The 21,836-nt window shown below is 35.2% G+C and overlaps 1 protein-coding gene across 3 annotated transcripts in view; it reads left to right on the forward strand.

Annotated features, from left to right (window-relative positions):
* The window catches only part of Iqub (IQ motif and ubiquitin domain containing), a 73,812-nt gene that overhangs the window by 30,752 nt on the left and 21,224 nt on the right, over positions 1-21,836 (forward strand). For 2 of the 3 annotated variants that reach the window (XM_023567333.2, XM_003475043.4), the window contains exons 8-10: positions 8,805-8,980; positions 15,687-15,857; positions 20,902-21,078. In XM_023567333.2, the coding sequence (XP_023423101.2) occupies positions 8,805-8,980; positions 15,687-15,857; positions 20,902-21,078 (524 nt within the window). The remainder of the gene's footprint in view (positions 1-8,804; positions 8,981-15,686; positions 15,858-20,901; positions 21,079-21,836) is intronic. The other variant, XM_063241402.1, reaches the window with a different exon arrangement.

A 21,836-nucleotide genomic window follows, 5' to 3' on the forward strand; every position in this document is an offset into this window, starting at 1 on the left:
TCAAATTCCTATATTGAAGCCCTAACACTTTGCACCTGAGAAAGTGGCTGACTGTATTTGGAGATAGGACTCTTTAAGAAGTGACTAAGAAAATAAGATCAAATGGCTGGGGCTTGACATTCGGTATGACCTTTATCTTGTAAGAAGAGGAGATTAGGACACAGACATTTATAGAGCAAAGATCACATGAAGACACTAGAAGAAGATGAACTTCAGAAAGCTATCAGAAGAGAGGGCCCAGAAGAAATCAACTGTGCAAATAACTTTTTTGGCAGATAGATCTAGAAATGCAAGGAAATTTCCTCTGTTTATACCACCTGTGAAAATTTGTTGCCACAACCCTAGAAAACTAATATAACATTTCAGTGTTTGTTAGTTTTTGTTACTGTCCCCAGGAAACATTTTGTAAAAGATGGACAACTCTTATTATGCTTACATAATGTTATCTCTGTATAGTTTTGGAAACTCTCATCTCAGATATAAAATGAATTTTGCTCAGCTGTTTCTGTTCTTTGGTTTTTCTGTTCCTTTAGTAGTTGGGACAAAGTATTTTTCTCTTGACGTATTCTATCCCTTATCATAGATGTACTATCTTATCTAATTAAGAATTTTATTGGAATCAAGTACATTGTATTAATTTCTAATTAGCTTGGTTGGGTCGATTCTCTTAATACATCATATTAATAAAGTAACCAATGAAAAACTGTGTATATATTACATATGTATATATTCAGACTTATCAAGAATGTAAGTTTTTATATGAGAGTATAGTATAATGGTTTCTGAGGTTTCCAGAATAGTTTAAATAGTAATTTATTGGCCTAGATTTATTAGTGATTCTAAATATTTTCTAATATAAAACTTGTGTATAAATAGGCTTACATATCATTAAATTTTTATTTGCTTTTTTGAGAATATTTATATGATCCTATAACAAGTACTCACAGTTATTATTTCCACAAGCAAGTGGTTTTTCTCTTCATTACAGAACTGCCTTTTGGTGTATAGATTTTGTCATATTTCTTAAAGTTCTTTTGGTTAGTAAAGCTACCTTGAAATAACAAACTCATCAATCACAGATTTTCTGAACTTTCATAATATAATTTAGCTCTTAAATTTATAAATCTTCTTTCTGGGCAGATCAGGCTGCACAGTGTGTGAATAATGTATTCCTGATAAAGGATGGAGAGGATTCTTATAAAGAACATGACTGGCAAGTCCTTGACCAGATCAGGATGATTTCAAATGAAATCTGAAAGAAGAAAGAAATACCATGGAAAAACTAAAACTAAATAACATAAAAGGAGGGTCAAGAACAACGTTACAACTTCAGACATCTGTCTTCTAATTTATAGACTGATATTAAAGCCTGAAATTTTAATGATAAGCTTAAATATATTATGAAATATTTCTGAAACTTGATGAGAAAGTAATCAAGTCTGCAAAGCTACTGTATGAAAATACATATATTTGATTGAGTTGTATCTAATTGAATGGAAGGGAACTGTAGTCATATCAAGGAGCACAGTCTCCAATGGAAATCTTTAAATCTAATGGTGAAATATGTTAGTCTTTGGGGTGATGGTAAATGAGAAGAGAAGCAGAAATTCAATTCTTGCAGATTTTACCATCTGGCCAACTAGGGAAAGGAAAGGAAACGTGTTAGTTTCTTCAAGTAGAGACTGTCATTCTCACTTTTGTATGCACTGTACAATCTTCTGCAGTTCCTGTCACATAATAATTGCTCACAAATTGTTCAGCATTTTGAATTGACAAAGAAATGATAGAATTTTGACAAGTATAATAACCATATCAGAGGAACAGGCTTTTCAGAACTCGGAGAGAAGTAAGTTTGAGTCTATACCCACAACACAAATCACAAGACCCTAACATAGCATTCTGACAATATAATAATAAATTATTTCCATGTAGAAGGAGAGTTGGATGACCAGTTCAGTAAATGTGCCCCTCTAATAGTCAGCTAACTGATAGGTTCACATTGTAAAGGCCTATGCACAACAGAAAGGATGACCTTTTGAGAGACAGGATTACAGTGGTTATAAGCATGAACCACAGTTAGATGTCCTACGTTTGAGTCCTGGAGGCATCATTTATTATTTATGTGTCTTTAGACAAAGAATACAGGCTTTCCCCCCTTAGTTCCTTTTTCTGTGAGATGGGGGCTATTAGCACCTGCTTCACCAGCTTGTCAGAGGACTTAAATGGGCTCGTGTGTATACAGTGCTTAGGGCAGGGCCTAGAACAGAATATGCTGCACTGTGTGATGTTTATTATTATACTGTTCTATAATTTAATTAGAAAAAGAGAAGAATAAGAATTGGGGAGAAAATAGGAGGTAGTAGTAAAAGTGGTGCAGTTAATAAAAAGACGTTTTTCTGTAGTTGCACCTATAAGAATAAAAAGGAAATTAAGGCCTGCGCTAGTTCCACCTTGAAATAATGGTTTCTCTATAAATTAGGAGAGAAGGGAGTGGGATTTCTGTAGACAGAAGGCTGAGATAGTGAGTCCAGAGCATTTTGTATATTCTGATGTATTCTTGAGTTGCCCTAAGTTCAGGTAACCTGGATAGGATGTAAGGAACAGAATGAGGCCTTGAAAGAACCCAAATGTGGTGTCTTAGCTACTTTTCTCGTTACTGAGATGAAGTACTCAACACCCAAAGTTAAAAAAGGAAGATTTATTTAGGTCAGTTTGTAGAGGTTCCAGCCCCTAGTTAGCTGGCTTCAAATCGAGGTGGCATGATGGAGGGACATCGCAGAAGTGAGACAGTTCATGGCAGGCAGAGGGCAGCAAAGCAATAAAGTAGCACAGCCGAGAATGACAACAGCAGCCCTCATTCTGCCCCTTATATTCGCTCCAGGTTGCCTGACCTTAGGGTAACCCAGGGTGGGGAACCACACCCTTAGTGTCAGCATCGCACTGTGAATGAATCCCAGCATCACATCTTTAATCTTAGCAACGCATACCCTACATCCAGCCACCCTGAAAAACCCCTCCATGACCTCATGAGGCTTTGTAGGGGACATCTAGACCATCTAGACCTAAGCCATAGCAGATGTGTCAACCTCTATGATGAAAAGTGAATCTGTTCCTCAAGGGGACGAATCTCTGATATTCCTGTGTTGGAAGTGCAAGGCCAGAGGATGCACTGCAAATTCAAAACTAAGCTGCATCTTGTGAGAAGGATATTAATAGAAGAGGATAATGGAAATATGTGGCATGCAGGCATGTTCAGGAACAGTTCTGGAAAAAAAAAACCCACAACTTGGAATGAACTGAGACTTAACAATAAATGTCAATGACTACAATGAGTTTTTGAAATGCTCGTTCAGAACCAAAACTAGCAGGCCACAGTTCCAAACTCTTTTTTCATTTTTACAAAGAGGATAGACAAACATGGCTTAAACAAATTCAAGTCCCTGTCCAGATGAGTATCCCAAAGTGCCAGAGTCCTATCAAAACTATTCTCAGTAGTCTTTAACCAGTCACAGAGAACGGAAGAACTGCCTAGCTTTATATATTCATATTACTGCTATTTGTTCCTTTTTTGATCATGTTTGAAAACTTCTGTATTTCACATTTGTTGTTACATATGTCCACTGAGTGTCATGTCATTGAATTTTTGCAAAATTTTTCTATTTTACTTTCAGCAAACTATAAATATAACCATTTTATATTTGTGAACATACTATTGTGCTTTGTTTTGCTTCTCTCCATTCTGTTTAAAAATCATTTTGTATTTTTCTGCACACAGCATTTTAGTTGTACTGTCTTCTGCAGTCATTTGAAGTGTTTGACATTTTTCAAAAAGTATTTCAAAGACTTTCTTGAGGCATGATGAATTATCAAATAGCTCCAGAGCCTCCCCTTTTAGCCACTTAAATTGAAATTGACTATCTTTCACTACAATCAATGTCCACTCACGTAGATGACCCAGCAATAGTTTGAAGGACAATTGTGCAGTTCACTTCCATTTATTCATAGTATCTGCAGTGTCTCTTTTAGACATTCCTTAAGATTTACCCATAAAGGATCCTACTGCTTTCTGATTTCAAGTCCTATTTCAAATGTCTTTCTCTTCTTCCTCCTTTTATGTTTCTTGTACCATTTGTCAGAACTTAGGTGAAGGAAGGTAGCAGATTCTGTGGAAATTTCTATCTTTATATGAGGTGTGCCACATTTTAAGATGAATTGTGATAATTTGTGGTAAAACAGAGGAGTTTGGGCTTGATGGGAAAGGAAGTGATTTCAAATGATGTGCAAATTAAAAAATGCAGCTCTTCATGTCCAGGAAAAACAAAATATAAGTGGGATGTGTCAGCCATCTTCAGATCGCCAAATGTATATGCAGAGAATGGAAATAACTGGGACAAGTGGAATTTCTAGTTTCAGGGTTTTGAGGAATTTCCACACTGATTTTCAAAGTGATTGTACTACTTTATATTCTCACATCCCTTTGAGATGGGATGTGTCAGAGCAAGGTAGGGGTAATTTGCCCACCCTGGTCTTAGTTCTAGCTTTACAGAATGTGGTGAAATTATACCTGTCCACACTTCTGAGAGGGATATTTGCTTTAAAAGCGTAGGATTGAGAAATTTAATTTCTAAGATTATTTCCAATCCTCTGTTTCTGTTAGTGTACATCAGGTTGACATCCCACATTTTTGAAATGTGGGATCAAAAGATTTTCTTTCCCAAATTTAGTATATATGCCAATTAATGTAACACACACACACACACACACACACACACACACACACACACATATCTGAGCTCAGAATTTTTGATTCACTTAAATTTGAGGTTAGATTTACCAACCCATACTTTATGATACAGGTGATTTTGATAAAATGGCATTATTCTTTAAAAAACTTTTTATTAAGTGAAATAACTCAAACTCACATGTGTAGATATTATATTGTCTCCCTAGTATAAAAAAAAGCTGAAAGAGTAATAAGATTCAAAATGTACAACAGATATTTTGAAAATGAAAGGTAAAGAAAATGCTCAAAATGTAAGAACAGCTGGCATATGGGAAGGGAGGAAAGAAAGAAGGGAAAAGATGATGTGTATGTGGGTATACATAGATATGAGTGCATGTATATACATACAACATAGATAACCATAGTACTATTCTCTGTAAGTTAATTAAAAAGAACAGTTTTTACTCCTTTTTTACTTGTTTGATCATTTTTTATGCCTAAATCGTATAACCTATAAACTACTTCTAAGATAATCATATACAATATATTAATTAGTGTTAATTTCCTACTATTTTTTTGAAATTCTGTATCACTTGTTTTGTTTTACAAATAAAAATTGTGTTAGCACATTTGTGCAGTACGTAATGTTTGCATCTCTTGCAGGGAGTTGGTACACGAACACGATACAGATTAGTTCCCTTTTTCATACCCTCTCTCCCTCTTCCTCCCCACTACACTTACCTTTGATCTCCTTCCTTTTTGGCACATATTTGCAGTACATAATACTTACACTCCTTACGTGTAGTTGATAGACGTGCGTGCATGAAACGTAGTAATTCCTTTGGTCATCCCCTGCTCCTCGCCTCTCCTCTCTTCCGTCCTTCTCTTGTCCCCTTCCGCCTTGAGAATGACCTGTCTCCCTACTTCCTATTACTATCTATTATTTTACTCTGTATTTATACTTTGGGTTCCTAGTACCAGAAAAATGATGCCATGTGTAAGCTTGTGTGTATGATTTACTTCACTCAATGTTTCAGTCTCAAGGTGCCTCTGTTTCCTTACCTTTCTTTCTAGTAGAGTAGTACTCCATCATGTGTAAATACTACATATTTTTATTGATTCATGTGTTGATGGACATAGAGGACACTTCCAAAATTTAGCTATTAGGAACTGTGCAGCTACAAATATGATTAGATCTCCGTAATATGATCTCTTTAACCCTTTTAGGAGGATGCCAAGAAGAGGAATAGTTGGTTAAATAGAATTTCTAGTTTCATATTTTTGAAGACTCTCCACACCAATTTCCATAGTGGCTGTACAAGTTTGCATTCCCACCAACACTGTACCCCACAGACTTTCCAGCATTTGTTTTTATTTGAGCCATTCTTCCTGAGGCAAGAGGAGACCTCAGTGTTGTAATTTGCACTGTTCAAATGGCCAGCGATGTCAAGCATTTCTTCACTTATTTGTTGGTCATTTGTACTTCTCTCGTGAAGTGTCTGCTCATCTTGCTTGTCTGTTTTTATTAAATCTTTATTCTATATGAGGAGCAATTTTTTTAACTTTTTTTTTTAGATATGAGTCTTTTTGTCTGAGAAATTGTTGGCAGAAGTTCTCCAATTCTGTATACTGTCTGCACTCTGTTGGTTGTTTCTTTCACTGTGTGGAAGCCTTTTAATTTGATGTGCTCCCTTTTTGTTGATTCTTGAGACTATTTCCTGCATAAAAAGTTCATAAATTCCTTCTTATGCTTAGGCCATCAAGAATTTTACCTATTTTCTCTTCCAGAACACTGTTTCTGTTTTAACATTTGATTCTCTGATCTATTTTGATTTTAGTTTAGGCCATGGTGAGAAAATATGGGTCTATGTTCAATCTTTGTATGTGGATAGCAAGTTTTCCCAACACCATATTAATAAATCTTTCTTTCTTGTAGTGTATGCTTTTGGCCCCTTTGTCAAAGATCAAGTAGTTGAATATCCTTGTGATTTTTTTTCTGCGTTCTTTATTCTGTCCTATTGATTCTCATATCAGTTTTTGTGCAAGCATCATTTTTTTCTTATTATACTGGTTTTGTAATATAAATTCAGGTCCCAGATGGTTATGGCTTACACTTTGATCTTTTTACCCAGCATTGATTTTGCTATTCTGGATCTTTTCCAGTTCTGTGAAAAAGGCTTTTGGAATTTTGATTGGGATTGGATTAAATATGAATATTAATTTTGGACTATGATTTTTTTTTTGTACTAGGGATCAAACTCATGACCCGACACTTTCTAGGCAAGCACTTGAGCCTCTGAGCTAAATCCCCAGCCCCTGACTATGATCATTTTAAGTACATTGTTTCTGCCTACCCAGAAACAGGGGTTATCTTGCCATTTTCTGATGTCTTCTTTGATTTCTTTTCTCAGAGTGCTGATGTTTTCATTGTGGAGGTTTTTCTCTTCCTTAGGTTAGTTTTCAAGAATTTAATTTTTCTTGGTGCTATTATGAATGACATTTTTTCTTAAGTGTTTTCCTCGGTGGGTTATTAGCTGCAGGAGCAGTACTGTGTGTCGGTTTTGTATGTCTATTACTGAATTTGGTTATTATTTCTAAGAATCTTTTGATGGAGTTTTGAGTCTTCTCTATAAAATCATGCCATCTGTGAATAAGGTAACTTGACTTAAAGTTTACTTAACTTTCCTATACTTCCCTTTTTATTTTATTTTTTGACTAATTGCTCTTGCTATAATTTTGAGTATTATGTTGAATAAGAACGGTGGTAGTGGACATATTTGTCTTGTTCTTGATTTTCAAGGAAAATATTTCAGTTTTCCCCCATTTAATATGATGTTAGTAATAGCCGTGTCATAAATGGCTTTTATCAGATCAAGATAAGCTCCTTCTACACTTATTTTAATCATGTTTCATCATGTAAGGATGTATTTGGTCCAAGGCCTTTTCTGCCTCTGCTGAGATGATATGTGGTTTTTGTCCTTGCTTCTATTTATATGATGTATTGCATTTATTGATTCATGTATGTTGAATCATCCTTGCATTTTTGGGAAGTATTACTCTTTTGATAACGTGTTTAGTTAGAGAGAGTTTTTTGGCATATTATGATTTGGTCTTAAGTTATATCCGATGAACACCATCTTTACTGATAGTAACCAAAGCTTTAAAATGCCATAAATATTTTAATTATATAGCACACTGATTTGAGTACAGAGTAAATGCAATTACTTTACAACATTTGCTGATATTGCTTAGGATTTTGTGAAGAAATGGAAACTACCAAGTAAGTGACTGAGGGTAATAACCACAGTCAACAATTCTAAATAAAACTGCCATCCAGGTCCTCAGAGAGGCAAACACTGAGATGGACTAAGAAGTGAGAAAGAGAAATGAGAGGGTGAAAAAAAGTGGCAAAGAAAAAGGACTAAGCGAAACCAAGGAAAATCTTGAGATAAAGTTTGACAGTTGTGGAAGTTAAAAGAGTAAAAGAAAAAAATAGGGTTTAGAGGCTCTCAAAGTGAGACAGCTCAGATGATGTCTGAGTCAGCTGAAAGGTCAGCTCTGTTATGAGAGACAACAGAATAGTCCACTGTTGGAAAGACCCAGCCAGACCTTAATTTTCTCATAGTTCTAAGTCACTGAGAATTTTGTAGGCAGAGTGCGGCTTCTGTTCCAACATCACAGCAGATCTGAATTTCTAGAACTGCCAGATGCCTCTACTTCTTTTGACAGATACTTTCCCCAAGGGAGAATTTGTGCAGTGCCCGTCCATGACTGCCATAAAACCCATGTGATATGGTGCTGGGGAGTGTGCTTGCATATTTGGAGGCATAATTTGACATAATTGGTACTGGTTTCTTTTTGCTTTTGTTTGTTTCATTCTATCTTTATTGTGTTAAGTCTTTCAGATTCTATTTGGTTTTTCCTTTTGTACATCAGGTATATGACATGAATGGTTATATTTATTTATAATTTTGCCTAACTGATTAAAAAATAAAATGTCCTTTATTAGAAAGTGATGGTAAAAATGCTCTGTAAAGACACAGGGTTTTAAAAACTCAACTTTTTCATGTTTTTGCTCTAGTCTGGCGGAAAGAAGAACTTGCACGCATTAACCAGTATCTTACTGGAGCAGAAAGGAAAGCTGCTTTATGCGAACTTTTGGAAAAAGAAACCCAGATAATTGCCTCCATTGGGAGACACAGACACATAGCTCGTATGGCAACCCAGGAAGAAGAAATACAAGCTTTTTTGGATAAGGTTAGTGAAATAACTACTATTTGAAATATGAATATGTCCTCAGTTAAACAATGTGAAATAATGATCCAAAGGAGAAACTTAATGGTGTAAAACATTTACACGAATTTTGTATAGCATTTTGATAACATATCTTTACATTTTATGTATTTATTCTTCTAATATAGCTGTAGATTTTAGCTGTAGCCTAGAATAAAGACTGATAAATAACATGAAATTAACATGCTGTTAACTAAAGGTGTTTGGCCATGAAAGAAAAGATGGAGACACTTTCTTTGTGACTTTGGCTGACTACAGGAATCAAATGAACTGCACACTTGGATAAAATACAGAGTATTAAAATCACAAAATTTCAGGGGCCAGTTGCTCTCAATAGTAAGCAACCTGAGCAAAATGGCCAGAGCCTAGTGTTCCTGCTTTGACTCACCACACCATTAACTGATTGGAAATTTCTAGCCAAAAAGATATATGATTATTGAAGGCCATGAAAACATGCAATTAAAGGAAAAACTAACGTAATTACCCTTTTGTGGTCAAAACTGCCTGTTTGATATTGAATAGCCTGTTTCCATAGTAACACATTTCCTTTTATAAACCTGATCTTTCCAAACAATTAAAGGCCAATCCAGCCCAAAGAAAAGGATACCGTTCCCAATGGTACTAGCTTCTAATGATTCTAGTTCTGTGTGTCTTACTCTTTGAGGACATTTGTTATTATAAACCATTTTTTGATACCTTGTGTGTCCTTCTTGCATCTAACTTACATACTCTGCTGTTTCACTGTGGTTTATCTTTGTTTTTAGCTACAATTCTAGTTCCACATCAGTTCCTTAAAAGCTTCCAAACTAAATTCAATTTCCTTCCTACTGTGATTGCTTTAGATACCCCAAGAGTATACCTTGAGGTAGTAAGACGACTTAAGTCATACATCTCACTATCTCTTGCCCTCTTCACCTCCACACTGATCCTACTGTGTAGCACCCATATATAACATATCTCTGTGAGTATCCATCTTCCACTCAGTTGTTCTAGACTGAAACCTGGGCCTAATTCTTGATTTTCCATCTGCCCACCAATCTTTTTTTTCTTGCTTAAATATTTCCTTAATTCTTCCTTTTCAAAACTAGTATCATTGATTGCAAAGAAAGCGTTATGCTGTGGTATCCTGAAGATCTTACCTGTATCAAATGTGAACAACAGCTTATTTGAGTGTGTTGGGAATGCCCTGTGATTCTCTGGAAGACAAGGAAGGGAAGATGCTTTTGAGAATCTGCTGTAGGGAATTTCTGTTGTCTCTCAGTTTTCCCTGTGAGAATGTCATGAGACAGATGTTGCCCTTTCTTATCTTACATGTGTGAGATTAGCATTCATTTAATGGAATCTAGATTTTCTTCCCATTTGTATTATTTTATATGTCTGTATTGAACTATTGTCTCAAATTTTACTGACCAGTTTCCTCTTCTGTCATCCATACAACTGCAATAGAGGACTCATTAAATACACTTCTGATCCTGTCTCTGCCTACTGCCCTGAAAGAATAGTGATTTTCATCATCTGTTCTCTGCACCCCTCTTTCATCCCATTGCTGTTTGTACCATCTTTTCTTACATACTGCATGCTTATTGCTCCTGGGGTGCTCAGTTTTTCTCCTGTCCCCAGAACACCACGTACCATTGATGCTTTTGTATCTGGAATTGTCTCTACATGAAACATTCTTTCTCCGCTTCCCTAGTAGCCAGCCTCTCACATTTTAGAGAAAGGTCAGATGGCTCTTTTTCTAGGGGTTACCTACAGATCCCTGTACTCTAGCTTGAACTATGTGCTCACAGGGACCTTTTTTAAATCTCTTTTTTTGTACATATTGCTCATTTTTAAGTTGTCTCTATTAAATGTTTAAATCCTAGATTCTGAACTTCTTAAAGCAAGAGGAATGTTTTGTATCTCTATCCTTATCTTTCAAAGTACTGCTATATGCTTGTGGAGGAAGAAAGGAGAGAAAAATAAGGAACAGAAGCAATGTTGAATAGTTTTATATTCCAGATATCATCAAGAAATTATGTGATACAGATGGTATCATTCAAAATCTCTTAATACTTTAAATCTTGGAAAGATGAATCTATCATAGGAAAGCCATGAAATTCATCATGTTTGAAGTCATATTTCAAACTAAATTCATTCCATTAGCAAGTTGCTTTATCTTCCATCGATGCCCATCTTTTATGCTTGGTTCTGTCTCTGTTATTCAGGAGAAGTCAATATTGGTTTCATAAATTTTAATTGAAGTTACTTCTTATCATACAGGTTTTATGTTTGATTCTAAGAAAAAAAGACTTACAATTAATCGCTGAATCTATATACATAGCTTTTACAATTGTCAAAACTAACAAATAACTATAACATAAATTTAATATTTAACATCTGCATCTAAATTTTATATATAGGCCTGGGGGTTTAGCTCAGCTATGTAAGTGCCTGTTTGGCAAACAGGAGGTCATGAGTTTGATACCTGGTACCAAAAAAAAAAAAAAAAAAAAAAAAAAAATTTACATCTACATTTAATGCCATAATATATGGTTATTACATCTACATTTAATGCCATTATATATGGTTATTTAAAGAGAAATATTTACTTTCCTACAGTTTGGAAATAACTTTAGAGAATAAATTTTATGTTTGCATTTTAGTTTAAATTCATTGAGCTTAAATGCTATGTGGTCATTGAACCAGTATTTCGTGTTTGTCTTCTTGGTCTGGCTATAAAATTTCTCTGAATAATGAATGATAAGACTTAAAATTAGTTCAGCCAAGAAACCAAATGAATAACTATTATGGCTTTTATATACTATATTCTCATGATTAATAAAAATTTGCTCCATCTAAAGTTTTTTTGAAGCATAAAATAATTTGTAATTTTACACATCAAAGGTTGAGGTTCACAAGTTATCAAATATTAAATACTCACAGGTTGCATGAGATAAAGAAATTCAGGCTAAAAATTTGAATGAAAAATTATCAGCTGGTATCTAAGGTCTTGGGTACTGTTTACTCAAACTCATGTATTGATATTTGGGTTTTTTGTGAGAGCTTTTCCCTAGAATGCAGGCTTCTTTTTCCTTTCATTCTCTTTGATTTGTACTCCACTTCTCCAAATCATAAGCTTAAGAAACTGCAGTTCATGTTAACTGTGTCAATTTTAATGCTTTTTCTCTGCACTCAGGTGACCAACAGCTAAATGGGATGAAAAATGCTTCTACTTCTTCTGGGAAGTGCATTAAACAGGGCTGTCTCTGGATGAACAGAACCCCTGTGCTGTGTAGAACAAAACGCGATCTTGGCCAAGTGCTTTGGGAGGCTTAACATTATGTTTGATTTATGCCCTCAGGGACTTGAGAATTAATTTAGGAGGAAGAAAAGCCCCAGGCTCACAGGGCAGGCATTTCTCCTCTTTTTAGAGGCCTGCTGCTCTCAAGGTCTTTGTTATCCTTCTGCCTTGCCTTTTCTGAAGTGTGTCTCCCTGCTGTTCTTCTGTTTCTCTCTTCCAGAGTCTGTGCTGTGTCTTATTTGTTGCCAGCTAAATGGAATTTATTACACTCTTACTTTTTGAAGCATCTTAAAAACATGATTGTTGTCCATCTCTTATTATAACCAAGCACTGAAAGCGAAAACAAAAACAAAAACAAAAAAACAGGAAAGAGAAATAAATGAAGTTGACATTTTCCTGAGTCAGAGTAGAAAACACTTTCAGGTCTGAAATCAAAGAAGCTTATACTTGAAAACCAAGTTATTAGAGTTGGCAGAAATATGTCTAAGTCTAAAACACCAAACAGATTATATATATATTTCCCATTCCAGCTCTAGGGAACTCAAACTTCAAATCTAGTTCTCTTTGTTTCACTCAGTTTTCTTTACCCTGACTAACTCCTAGTTATTTTTCAGCTTTCATCCAGATACTATTTTATAGCCACCAATAAATAACTAGTTGTTGACAATCATTAGCCATACTCACTCTTTCCTTAATTACTTGCTTTCTTATCTTTACATGTCATGAGATTTGAGAGCTCTTGAAGTCAGGACAGTATTTTATCTATTCAGTGCCTAGTACACAACTATATATGACTAAATAGTAAATATTTGTTAAATGAACAAATCAATACTCCAGGTATCCTGAAATATACAGAATTATATGAGAAATTTATTTGTTATGTTTTGGGGCAAGCAGAATTAATCATAAAATAATCATAGAACAATTCATATATGAGTTTCACTGCCCTAGGTAACTGAAAAAGAGACCCTACAGATTTGTGTGTTTGTAATGTGATAGGATTTCAGATACAAGTGATGTCATTGGTCCAACACAGTAATAGAAGAATTTTCATGGAAAAGGCAGTATTGAATTCAAAATTAAAGAATAGGGAAAATGTGGATATAGAATATATTTAGAAAAACCCTAGATATTATCATATTATGGTATAATTCTTTGGACTAGAAATTTGGAGAGAAGGTAGAATCAAATCAATATATTTTAAGCCTCCAAAAGTCAATTTGCATCAACTGAAAAAACGTAGTATAAAGTAGACATTTCATAAAAACATCAATATAAATATTATTACAAATGGAAAAACTCAGTGTGCAGAGCAAAAGGTATTGTCCACATTACTGGTAGGAAGAAAATTACATTTAAAAAAGTCACTATGATTACAACTGCATGCAAAGATAAGATGTTAGTTAGACTCTAAAATATTGTAATATGAAAAGCCTCAGCTTCCGTATTCCTTAAAAGTTTTGCAAATAGTTTTGAGACAATATTGTATGCCAGTAGCACTCTGAGAATTACCCAAAACAAGGATATATCCATGTAAAGTTACATTAGTTCTGTGATTATAGCTAAATAATATGACATTTTATTACTGACCTATTTACATTTTACAATTCTTAATCAATTTACTTTATCAGTCTGCTAATTAACATCTTCCTATTAAATTTATAGTCTAACAATACAAATTATGAACTGCACTTCTCATTTTCTGAATTAAAACTTAGCAGTGAGAATCTAAATTTTCATAATAAAGGTTTCTATCTAAACAACATTCATTTTTGCTTTGACCTGAATTTAATGGCACTGTACTAAAAATGTACCAAATATAGTTTTTTAAAAGAGGTAGCTCCATAGTTTGAATGTAACTTTGCTAATATGAAATGTAAAAACTTCACAATAAATTGCTAATTGTTATAACTAAAAAGTTCTTTACAATACTGCCATTTTAAATGTAATTTTATGCCTCCATTTAGTAGTCTACATTCTTAATGATTTGTTCCAATACATAGAGCTTCTATTTCAATTTTAAATTATCTCTCAGCTCAGATTTAAATGGTTACAAATATGGCATAAGTTGGGTTACAAAAATCTCAAAATAATTACCAATTAACCTTTGAAAGTATCCAATATTTGAACAGCCAACAGCTAACAGTTGTAATCAACATAGCCTTGTTTCTGAAAGATTATAATCAGGGCAACTGAACTGCATTTTACCCTAAAGTAGAAGAACAAATAAACAGTACGTTATCACTGTGACATTTCTAGGTGGCTGCATCTTCTAGAGGGAACTGAAATAGTAGCATCCACAGAAGTATATCACTCAGGACTACATTAGTGTCCTCTAGTCTGTAGAGGACTTATTTGTCATCCTATTTGCTGGGCTCTGATTTCTTAGCCTGGGAGTCCTAAGATCAGCTCTGGGACAAGTGAACTCCATCGCTGGTCCTCAGTTGAGGAGGTGGGCTAGACTAGGAGGTTATCAAGTCAAATGTGGAGATAGTGAGAATGTTAGCCATCATTAGGGTGGTGAACATCACAACACTGCTAAAATAAAATACAACAGTTCCTCATAGGCACAGGGGTTGGTTCCAGGATCCACAGGATAGCAAAACTCATTTGCCCAAGTCTGTTATATAAAATAGCAAAGCATTCGCTGATAATCTATGTACATCTTCCCATATACTTTAAATCATTTCTAGATTACTTATAATATCTAATACAATAAAAATAAGAGTAAAGTATTTGTTATATTACATTGTTTTGGAAATCACCACAAGAAAAATAAGTCTGTACATGTTCATATACTGATGCAATACAATGCAATCTTAAAAACAATATTTTTGACCTGTGGTTGGTTGAATGTGAGGATTCAGAACCTATAAATGGAGAAGGATGACTGTGTATAGCATTTTTCTGAAGGATAACTGCCTGATGAAGCATTTTGAATTCTTTACAAATTCCTTTCTATAGTGAATACTAAACTATAACTCACAGTTCTTTTTTGAAACCATCAAGAGTTGTAACTTCTTCGCAAATGTTATGTTTAATAGAAAAGGCATGATTAAAACACACTATACACCCTCAGTATAACTGAACCAAATATATATGCCCCTCCCACATCATGGGGCTATCAAGCAATTTATGTACCTATTAAACCATTCAACATATCAGTATAAATTAGTTACAAATTCTGAATACTTTAGAAGTGTTTCTTCTTCTGCAGACTGAACAGCTCTTTTTTTCCCTAAAAATGTTTTATTTTTTGTGTTCTATAAATTCTTTGATTAATTTTAAGTTTTAGTCATAAATAACACAGAAGTAAACATCTGTCAAAGGAATATTATGGTTATTTTAAGCCTTTAGCTAAGTATAATTATAAACATTATTTTCAAGTGTTCAAGTCCAAAGGTGTGGAGAAGATTTGATGGCAAAATAGTTGAGATGGATACACAATTCACAATCAGAGCCAGAGAGTTGCAAAACATCTATAAATGCATCAAGCTACAAAATATCTCTCAAGATGAGCGATTGGATATACTTTTAACACTTAAGCACACTGTGAAGGTATGTTAAGTTTCTCTTAGAGTTGGGGTAGAGTTTCACTATCAATAAAAAATTAGTTGAATATTGAAATAAGCAAAATATTTTTTCATTATGTAATTATAAATATTAATGTGATTATACATTTTTCATATAGACAATTCATATTGTTTAGTTTGGGAAAATTAGGTTTATGAATTCATATTTATCTGAAAACATTCAAGATAATATGAAAAATAATAAAATGTAAACAGCATAATAAATATTTTAATATGCAGATGTGGCTTTATGCAATATATGAAAATATATGCAGATATACAGAAGGACAATAGTAATTATTTCAGTAAGACAGCAATACATTATGTACATTTTGGGCATTTTTCAATAAAGAACTAATTTTAGCAGTGTTAAAACAGGTAAACGTTTTGTATTTGTTTTTCTCACCCATTTTCGATTTTCTGTGTTTTTAAGCCTGCTTTGAATAATTAGTGGATATCAGACCCAGGTCAAGTTTCCTAAGGAAAGAGACCCTAAAACTGTGCTTTCTGTTCAGGAATTTCACTGGACAGTGCTCTCAGGATAACGCCTATCAGGCAGCACAATAAGCAGAAGGAGAAATTCACAGTGGAGCCTCAGCAATGACTTTAGCCAGCCAAATGAAAACTCTGCACCTGGACAGGGACAGAGAATTGCCTTGAGAGTTGTCCTGAGTTGAGGAAAGGGATCGAGAAGGTGTTCTGCTCCCAAATGGAGTCTTTTTTTTTAAATTTATTTTTTGATACTGGGGATTATGCCACAGGGCTAAACCACATGGAGCTTCTATTGAATGTGAGCTGACGTTGGCAAAGAAGTGTGATTTTGGATAAGGCATCTGTCTTCCTCAGCAATTCTCAGACAGGAGCTCATTAAGTATTTCCGGAGAATGGGAGCTTCCAGTTTGGATACAGTGCACATCACACATACTGCTTTTTGAACTCATCTGCTTCTTAGGATCCACAAGTTTTGGGAGCAATATCTCTGCTTTGGATAGGCTGTTTTTCCTGGAGAAATTTTTTGGGAGTAAGGTTAATGACAAAAACTACAGTTCCTATTGTAGTCATTGGCTTTGGCCACAGAAAATATTCCTTTGCTCTGCCATCCATTTTATATTTCCTTCACCCTCAACCAGCACCTTTACTGTTCTGGATGACCTGCCGTTTAGGAAGGACTCATCCCTTCAGCACTCTGTAGGTCACTGTTCTTCTCAGGCTGGGGCTGTTGTAAAAACCAAGTGAGAGTGTATCAAGAAACGTCCAGTGCCTGAGTGCCAAGCACATTCTTCCCTGCCCCACTGAGTAATAACAACCCTAGCTGTTGGAAGATTAGGGTCAATTCACTCCAGGTCTCTTGGCCCAGAGAACCTAAGTATAAAAGGACTCTTGCTGTGTCCTCCATTAGAAGCATTTTTCTTTCTAGAAACTAGAATCCCTAAAACTGATATTTCCATGGAGCAGGTTTGTGCTTCCATCTCCTTTGTCCTTAGGACCGGGCAGTTTCAGAGCCTTCCACATCGTCTTTTGCATCAAGGTTAGCTTTGAACCTACAGGTCAAGAAATTAAGAGTGCAGAGTCTGTGTCAGCTAATAACTATTCTATTCCAGTTACTAATCCAAGGACCAGAGAAATGAGCACTTGATGTCTCTGTGAATCCAGTGTATAGATTATGAGCTGGACTGGGGCCAGCACTCCATTTATTTTCTGTTTCTACCTACTCCTAACTCTGATAGGGTCCTGGACCTTTATTCCTCTACATTGATTAGTCATTTGATTCCGGATGCTCCGAGAAAAAAGCATGACCTTTGATGAGGCAATTTGGTCAAGATGGTCTTTTCAGTGATGTGTAACCCCAGAGAGAGGCTCTGTGGAGAGCTGTCAGGTGCCACAATGTGCAACAGGGAGACTGCTTCATCTGAGATATGCAGACAATCTGGGAAGCATCCCTAGCCATTCGCTGCAATGTGTATGTTTTTAATATTCTTAAAGGAGAAAACTGCAGTATTGTTAGAACCAGTGGTGCCTGTCTTAGTTATTTTCTCATTGCTAGGACAAAATGCCCATCCCCCAAAGTTAAGGGAGGAGAGGTTTATTTTGGCTTACAGTTTGTCCAAGTTTCAATTCAGAGCTAGCTGGCTCCAGGCAGGGCAGCAGGGCCGAAGAGAAAGAGTTCACAGCAGCAAGGTCGGCCGGGAAGCAGCAGCAATCAAGGGAGGAAGAGGAATATGTGTGTCTCCAGCCACACCCGTGGTGACCCACCTCTTCCCACTAGACTTTACCTCCCAACCTTACACCGCCTATAAACTCACCGGGGGACTGATTCAGTGTTGAATATCACACATCCATTTTCCAATCACTTCCCCCAAAAGCCTCCCCTACCAGAGCTTGAGGCCTTAGGAGCCACCCAGATACAAACCATAACAATCCTCTTGCTTTTTTAGCTCAATTTGAAGGTAATAATATATATATACTAATGTCAATATAAATTAATTAAATGAGCAGTTCAGCTGAAGATACTTGGTTTCTGAATTATGCTTTTGAGTTCCTGAAGATAATAAGATACTTGACTGCTGCTCTCCAGTTTGTGATTGATATATCAATTGTTTCTAAAGGATCATTTGTAGTAACTAAAATTTTTACATGAACAGTGGATAAGGTAACTGTGTGATCTGTTAGTTTGGATCATCAATAGGACCCAAATTGCCAGGGCATATATAGCATAGACATCCTAATGATAGCGAGTGGTTCACTAAAATAACTGGGGGAATAAAAGCCATATTTGGTCCATCTAAGTAAATTGCATGATTATAAGTGTTACTCTCCGACACCCCAGATATATCCTTTGCCCTTAACTACCAAAAAAACCTCATTCTGTTGAGAAAAACAAGACTAAAATATGTAAATGTTATTTTTGTGTTTTTTGTTTGTTTTGAGACCAGGTCTTTCTATGTAGTTCAGGCTGGCCTTGAGTTTACTGTGTAGTCAGTCAAGACTGCCTTGGAACTTGCAATGATCCTTGTGTTGCAGTTCCAAGTACTGGGATTATAGATATGTATCATCTACAGCCAACTGCAAGTCTTTTAAAACAAATTAAATAGTTAGGTAAACAGTTATTATCAGGGGACAAGTTTTTATAGATATTTTGCATTTCAGTCTTGAAAACAGAGGCACTGACTGACGGCTTTTTGTTCTAGACTACTTTTTCAAAGCTGTTTTGTTGCCACTAACCTTAACAGAGGAAGTCTCAGAGAGGAAGAAACAATAGGTGCAGAGCTAGGAAATAAACATGTTGTTTGCAGAGGAAAATAAAAAGCTCAGTTAGGTTAAAAGAGAGTGCAAACATCAATAGGACAAACAACTAGATAATTTAAAAAAGCCAATGATGGTCTCAAAAGATGATCCATGCACATAGATAATTTAACCAAGGTACTTATATTTGCCTTCATATAATAATTTTGATAAAGGATTTAAGCATAACTCCAAGTCTGGCTCTATGCATTTATGACTATACAACCTTAAGTAAATAACTTAATATTTCTGTAAATCAGTTTCATTATGTATAAAATTAATCACTGTGCTTTCTAAGTAGGATGCTCTCAGAAAATAATAGATATTATTCTGGTGGCAGTTAGAGTAGTGCATGTTAACCTGAGTACACATTAGAAAGACTGAGAGAATAAAGAAAGATTGTGAATGATACAAGAACAGATGAGAATGCTGTCTATTCCTCATTTGGGAGCAGTTAATTTGGATCTTTAAGCTTGATGGAAATGTTAAAATCTACACATCCTTCTCAAATTCCCCAAAGGCAAGGGACCACTGAAGCAGACTTGTGCTAACTTTACCAAGCTAAAAAGTATGGAAGAGCCTTGTTCTGTAGTCACCCACTACCTTCTGACTCAGTCAAACTGAACACCCTCTGCTTCTCCTTCGGAAAGTCAGGGGGACTTGTGTTTTACTACTAGTAAATCAATACCTGTACTACCTCAATCCCTTAACTCCTACCAGATGCTTTCTTAGTCAGCCATGCTCATTTTTTATCACTTCATTAAAAATTATTATGAACTCCAATGAACACTCGTAAAATACCAAACAGGTCAATGAGAACATTTCCTTCCCCTTTCTCTCCTTGGCAAGGCTTTTGTCTCACCTATGAGAGGTAACAACCCTGCTAACTTTCATGGGCGTCATTTTGTTCATTTTCCTCCATAGTTTTATTGCCTCTGTGTGAGTCTCTAAATAATATCACTCAGCGTTACTTAATTTTGAATTGTATTTAATGAAATTGTAGCACTGTATTATTTTATGCCTTGCTTATTTTTTCAAATTTACTGTGTAATATTTAAAAAATGCTATCAGTATGTAGCTATATAGTTCTTCTTATGTGGAACTGGGGATTGAACCCGGAAACTCTGCCTTGAGGTACATTATCAACCCTTTGCATTTATTTATTTTTTGAGACCAAGTCTCACTATGTGGCTCAGGTTGGCCTCCACTCACTATGTAGTTTATGGTGGCTTCAGTCTTGCAGTGATCCTCCTCCTTCAGCTTCCCAAGTACTGGAATTACAGGTGTGTGCCAACAGAACTGGTTATTTTTGTTTTTGAAAACAATGTCTCACTATAAATTGCCCTGGCTGGGTTCAAACTTGCATTCCTCGTGCCTCTCCCAGAGTGCTGAAATTACTCCACTACATCTGGCTAGTTCATTAAGTTTTACACCTTGGGTAATATTCTACCAAATGAATAGCTTATAATTTATTTATGTGATCAGTTTTTAATGGATACAGTGAAATGTTTAGCTACTATGAAAATAGCTCCACTTGCACACTCTAGGGCACATACAAATGAAATTCTGGGTCATAGGTTATGCATATTAACTAATATTAGAGAATGCTATTGTCTCCAAATTATTTCTACCAGTTTATATCCCTGTTAGCACTGTTTCATTTCTCCTGGAATATAGTTTCTGGGTCTGTTTGGGTGGTAATTTCAAAAGTGAAGTCAATAATTTTTATTCTATTTTGCTTTGTCTAGGAACATGAATGTGAACTGACCCAGGAAATCCTAGAATTGGTTGACAGAGAAGTTGACCTTATGATGAGAGGAGTCAAACCTGAGAACCTTGAAGGACTCAGAAAAAGAATTGCAACACTGTTTTTTCATTATATCAAAATACCTATGTTTAATCCCGAAGCTGCTAGATACCTTAAGGTACATTACTTTTTCTCATATATACTTTATTTCCCCATAATCCTAATTTCTGATCTATTAAACCGGAAGTTCTTTAAGTTTTGCTTTAACACTTCACTTGAAATCCATGTGGAAAGCTATCTTATTGATAACATCTCCTTGAATAATTATTATGTTGATTAATAATTATTCAATAATTATGTTGATGAAGTACTCATTTAATTTCTCTGTTTCTATGCTTGAATTCTTTCTTAATAACTGAACCAACTTCCCAGTTGTTAATGCTTTACGAGCATACACTGTGACCTCTCGCACTTCCGTGTTTTAGTGTACACTACTGTTACCATCTGAAATGCTGTCCTCTATCTCACCCAGCAAACTTCCACTTACATTTTTAAATACTTAACTCTCACACCCATTCTTTCATGAGTCCTCAGAGAAAGTTAAAATTTTCCCTTCTGAGAGCGTACATTGTCTTTCATTTCTCTTCCTTATACTACTTATGATCATAATTAATAGTGGAAGATTCATGTAGATATTCTGAGAGAACTCCAGATGTAATTTGGATTTGAATTAAACGGCCTTCTGCAACTTGCTTAGTTTCCTGGGGGATTTTGCTCTCTAGAGCCAAGACAAGGGCCTTGCTACTTTTTTACTGTGCCAAACTTTTAAAAATACTTTCAGTAAATCTGAAAGGGGGAGAAGATTTCTGAAAAATTACTAAGTGTTTTTCTTTATTTCTATAGTTATTTTAAGAGTTATAATTGATGAAGCTGACT

This window comes from Cavia porcellus, unplaced genomic scaffold (genome assembly GCF_034190915.1).
Source record: "Cavia porcellus strain 051 isolate PalLab524CR breed Dunkin Hartley unplaced genomic scaffold, mCavPor4.1 scaffold_2, whole genome shotgun sequence".
Taxonomy (NCBI): Eukaryota; Metazoa; Chordata; class Mammalia; order Rodentia; family Caviidae; genus Cavia; species Cavia porcellus.